General features: G+C 58.9%; 1 protein-coding gene across 1 annotated transcript; it reads right to left on the reverse strand.

Moving 5' to 3' along the window:
- Positions 1-336: 336 nt before the first annotated feature.
- On the reverse strand, positions 337-4,440 carry NKX2-6 (NK2 homeobox 6). The gene is made up of 2 exons (XM_003272876.2): positions 4,167-4,440; positions 337-968 (listed from the first exon to the last, which is right to left on the reverse strand). Exons 1-2 carry the CDS (start codon positions 4,438-4,440, stop codon positions 337-339), a joined length of 906 nt encoding a protein of 301 aa, XP_003272924.1.
- Between the last annotated feature and the right edge of the window lie 201 nt (positions 4,441-4,641).

Here is a 4,641-nt window from a genome sequence, read left to right on the forward strand (position 1 = left end):
GCCTCTCGGGCCTCTGGGGTTGAAGCCCCAAAAGTCGCGCCTCAGTACTGCTCCCATACCCCAAACTGCCAGCCAGCCTCGGTTTTCTTCAGTCCCTGTGTTGCTTGGTGGGTGACCGGTGGAGGGGTTGCCCTTTGGGGGAAGAACGTCCTCGGCGGGGCCTTTAACTGGGTGACTGTGGTGCAGATCGCAGTTCCAGAGATCGCTCCGGAAAGAAGCGCCGTTGGGTAGCCGCTTCCTTCCAGCGCCGCGTCCACTCCTTCTTGTGGCGACCTGCGGGCGGAGGGGAGTGGACCGAGCATCTGGCCCTGGTGGGCAGAGTCAAGCCGAGGAGACTCACCAGGCCCTGACGCCCTGCAGCGTGGCTGCCAGATGGCCCTGCGGGGTGGCATTCTGGCCACCGTGTCCGAAGCCCGCGCTGGCCAGTGGTGTGTGAGGCGCAGGACCCGAGGGCGCACCCGCGTAGCAGCTGCCGTAGCCTGAGCCGTAGGGTGCTCCGGTGTAGCCTCCGTAGCAAGAATAGGGCGACACTGCGGCACCGTAGGGGCTGGGGAAGGCAGGTGCACCGGGCCCGGGGCCCAGGCAGGGCTTGCCATCGCGCACCAGGACGGGCACCGCCACTCGGCGCGGCGTTAGAGGGTGGCCGGCCAGTTCCAGCGACTTGTCCTGGCGCTGTCTCTTGCATTTGTAGCGTCGGTTCTGGAACCAGATCTTGACCTGCGTGGACGTGAGCTGTAGCGCGCTGGCCAGGTGCTCACGCTCGGGCGCTGACAGGTACCGCTGCTGCTTGAAGCGCCGCTCCAGGGCCAGCACCTGCGTCTGCGAAAAGAGCACGCGCGGCTTCCGTCGTTGCCGCGCCTTGGGCTGCTCAGAGCGGCCACCCCGCACGCTGTCGCCGCTGTTGCCAACGCCGCGCTCTGGCACCCTGGTCCCGCCGCCGAGGGGCGAGGGCGCGCTTAGGCCGGGCTCTAAAAGCACAGGAAGGGACACATCAGCGCCCAGCCTAAGGCTCACCTGAGCAGTTCCTCCTTAGTTTTCAAGACTTTCCTCTCCCTGGCAGCCTTCACTCTGGGCAGCCCCCTTCTCCCTCCTACTGCCCCCGAACCCTGTCCCAGGACGAACCCTGTCCCAGGACTGTCTCAGTGTTTTTTCCCCTCCAAGCTCTGTCACTTTTATATGTTACTGCTGGAACATAAATTGTGACACCTTATGGTCCCCGTTGTGTGAGTCCTTTTCCAAAAGGTAGACTCTAGATAAAGAGTTAAGGTAGCTCCATTTGCTTCTTAGAATGTGTGTGCATGGGCCGGGCGCAGTGGCTCACGCCTGTAATCCCAGCACTTTGGGAGGCCGAGAAGGGCGGATCACGAGGTCAGGAGATCGAGACCATCCTGGCTAACACGGTGAAACCCCGTCTCTACTAAAAATATTTAAAAAAATTAGCCGGGCGTGGTGGCGGGCGCCTGTAGTCCCAGCTACTCGGGAGGCTGAGGCAGGAGAATGGCGTGAACCCGGGAGGCGGAGCTTGCAGTGAGCCGAGATCGCGCCACTGCACTCCAGCCTGGGTGACAGAGCGAGACTCCGTCTCAAAAAAAAAAAAAAAAAAAAAAAAAGTGAGCGCATGGTAAATCTTTGCTGTGAAGAACAAGTGTGAGTGGAGGTGTCTATCAGATTGGGGAGACTTTGGACCCTCCTTGGAAGTAGAGAAAGGAGAAGAAAGAGGAAGAGGAGGAGGAGGAGGAGGAGGAGGAGGAGGAGGAGGAGGAGGAGGAGAAGGAGGAAAGGAAGGAAAAACAGAGAGAAGCCCGGGTGTCAAGAATGCGCAAACTTGGTGACAGGCTCTCAGTAGGCTCCTGTCTGCCTCATTTTCCTTCGCAGCCCCAAGCGCGCTGCAGGGAACTCGGCTGTAAGTCCGGGAGCAGGACCCTTGAGTGTCTCCTACCTTCACCCCACTTTTGTGCACACTCTTGTCTTTTTGATGCAGTGCTCCACCAACACCAGGGATGCATCCCAGCTTTCTTGGATGTGATGCTTTGTAATCCAAATTAACAATATATTATGAAAACAAAATATTTATTGGCTCCTGACTTTTGGCTCAGAAACTGAGGTTCTCTTTGAGAGATACATAAAGTTGAGGTCCACATTTGGCTTCTTAAAAAGTAGCCTCTCCCTCCTTTGGGGTCTTTCTGGCAAGCAGGTGGTGTGGGCTTCACCCTGAAGTCCTCCTTTCACCCAGGGCGACCCCTACAGTTGAGACTGTGCCCACCAAGATGCAGCATTTTCCTCCCTTCTCACTTCTCTCCTGTCTGGGCTTAAGCCCCGTTTTACCCCAAGGGTGGATAGAAGGGAAACGCTGAGTTTTCATGGGATCTCACGCCAGGAGAAAACCAGGACCATGGAGGGGGTGCAAGTTCACGGCAAGACGGGACAGGACTCTAAATGAGCCAGTGCGATTGGAACCAGACCGCTAATACCCAAGGCACTGGCACAATCTCCTGGGGCGATGGAGCTCTTTGGTATTTAAAGTTTGAGGAGAGAACAACTTCCTTCAGAGACGCCTGTGCTCAGATAAACTGAGGCCATCTCCCCTTGCAAAGAGGAAAAATCCTGAGGAGGGTTTGTTTTCTTAGCACATGGAAAGGTAACAACTGACCTTCAGCCAGGCTGCAGAACAAGGAGGACCCCATTTGAAAGTCACAGATCATGCAGGCCCTGGGGCTGCATAGCACCGCAGGGTGCGCCAGCACCCTGCTCCCTCCTGTTCACAATCTTGGCGTTCTTGAGGGCAAGGTGGTTGGCTGCGATGGAGGAGGGCATGAAGCCCACCGAAGGTGCCTTCCCTGTCCGGATCGCCACCGCGGCCTTGGGCTCAGTTCCTGGAGCCGGCCTCGGGTCCCTCCTCGGCGGCGTCCACTGCTGCTGCAGAATAGACGCTCCCAGGATTTGGTTTCCAGCGGGAGAAGGAAGGCGCCGCAAATACCACTGGCTGCGAGGCGACTGTGGTGGTCGAAGGAACGCGATCCTTTGTCAGCCGAGCCGAAGTGATCGCCGAGTTGGCTGAGCGGCGCCGAGGGAGTTTAGAATCCGCTGCAAAACACCTACCAGCTTCTTCGCGGACACAACAGATAATGTTTTTAGGCTTCTGGAGTTAGTGAGTAGCCGGCCTGCAAGCCGGTAAATAACTCCGATCTAGCCCCTTGAGTTATTTCGTTCGTTTGCGCCTTGAACAGAGGCGCCATGGCACAGTCTGGCAGAGGAGGCCTGCCCTGCCGGGCGCTACTCGGGGCCCCTGCGTTGAGAATGCCGAGCGAGGTGCTAAGGTTTGGAGAGAAAAAGGTGGCGTTTTCATCCCTTGGAACGTCGGGCTTCTCCAGCCGAAGCCTCCGGATCGACACAACACAACTCCCCGCCAGCCCATTCCCTTCCAGCGGGCTGGACACAGGTGCGTGGGCCACGCAGCCTGGCGCGCACGGTTGCGCCTTCGGATTCAAGCGACAGGACTCGGCCAGAACCGTGTCCCTGGGCAGAGAAAACCCTGGCAGCCTTTAACATTCTCCCTGACGCGGAGAATCCTGCGCCAGCGGGGCCTTCCACTTCGGGAGACTCAGTCGCCACTCGGTCCCCACCTTCCGTCTTCCAGAAGAAAAATCCATGAGGAGGAATGGGGGGCCCTCGACCAGGCCAGCAAGAAAGGTCCCGGTTAGGAGTGACCTCAGAGCCACGAGGGTTCCACTGCTTTGATGGCCACACGCTTTTGCCAACGGTTTGGGGGTGGAGAGACACCAGGTGATGGTAGGGAAGGGCGGTGGTGACTGGCACGGCTAAGACACTGCGGAGGGTTTCGCTGTAGAGATGAGAAGGTGGAGGTTCTGGGCACTGTGGCTGCGAGTGGGAGCGATGCGTTTGTGGGAATCAGAGGAGCGGATTTGGGAAAAGTGAATCCTTAAGATTCAGGGCTTTAATTTCGTTAGGGGTGTGTGAAGCACACGGGGTGTCAGGATAGGGTGGGAATGGGATTCGAGAGGCCTTTTTTTGGACTCCTCAAGTGAGAGAAAATGGAGAGAGAGTCTCGAACCCAGGAGATAGGAGGCATATTTTCCCCATGCACCCATGGATCACACCCCCCCCCACATTCCCCCGTAGGAGGCAAGACTTGAGCGCTTACTCACGTGGCTCCCCCATCCGTTCCGCGTCCATCTCCAAGACTGCCTCACAGGGACCCCCAGGAGGCTCCGAACCGTCCAGCTTTCTGTCACCGCCGCCGCCACCAGCGTTGTGAACCTCTGGCCCTCGCGGCTCTGGGTCCATTCTCAGGTACTGAAAGTTTTCCGGGCTCTTCCGCACCCCCGGATTTGGCGAAGCCGCGGGGCAGCTCCGCTCGCGCTCCAGTCGCAGGATGTCCTTGACCGAGAAGGGGGTGGAGGTGACTGGGCTCAGCAGCATCCCGAAGGCGGATGGGGCGGGGCCGAGGAGGTCCCCGTGAGGAGCGGCACCCTGAGCTTCCCGTCTTGTCGCTGTAGGCCCCGCAGACAGACCCAAGGTCTGGGACAGACGCCCAGCGTCCCAGACAGCGCCTTCCTCTGGGCCATGTCGGTGGGCCCGGGTCCAGGGCCGGGTGACGAGACCATAGCCCCCCATTGGTTC

The sequence above is a fragment of the Nomascus leucogenys genome, chromosome 8, assembly GCF_006542625.1.
Source record: "Nomascus leucogenys isolate Asia chromosome 8, Asia_NLE_v1, whole genome shotgun sequence".
Classification (NCBI taxonomy): Eukaryota; Metazoa; Chordata; class Mammalia; order Primates; family Hylobatidae; genus Nomascus; species Nomascus leucogenys.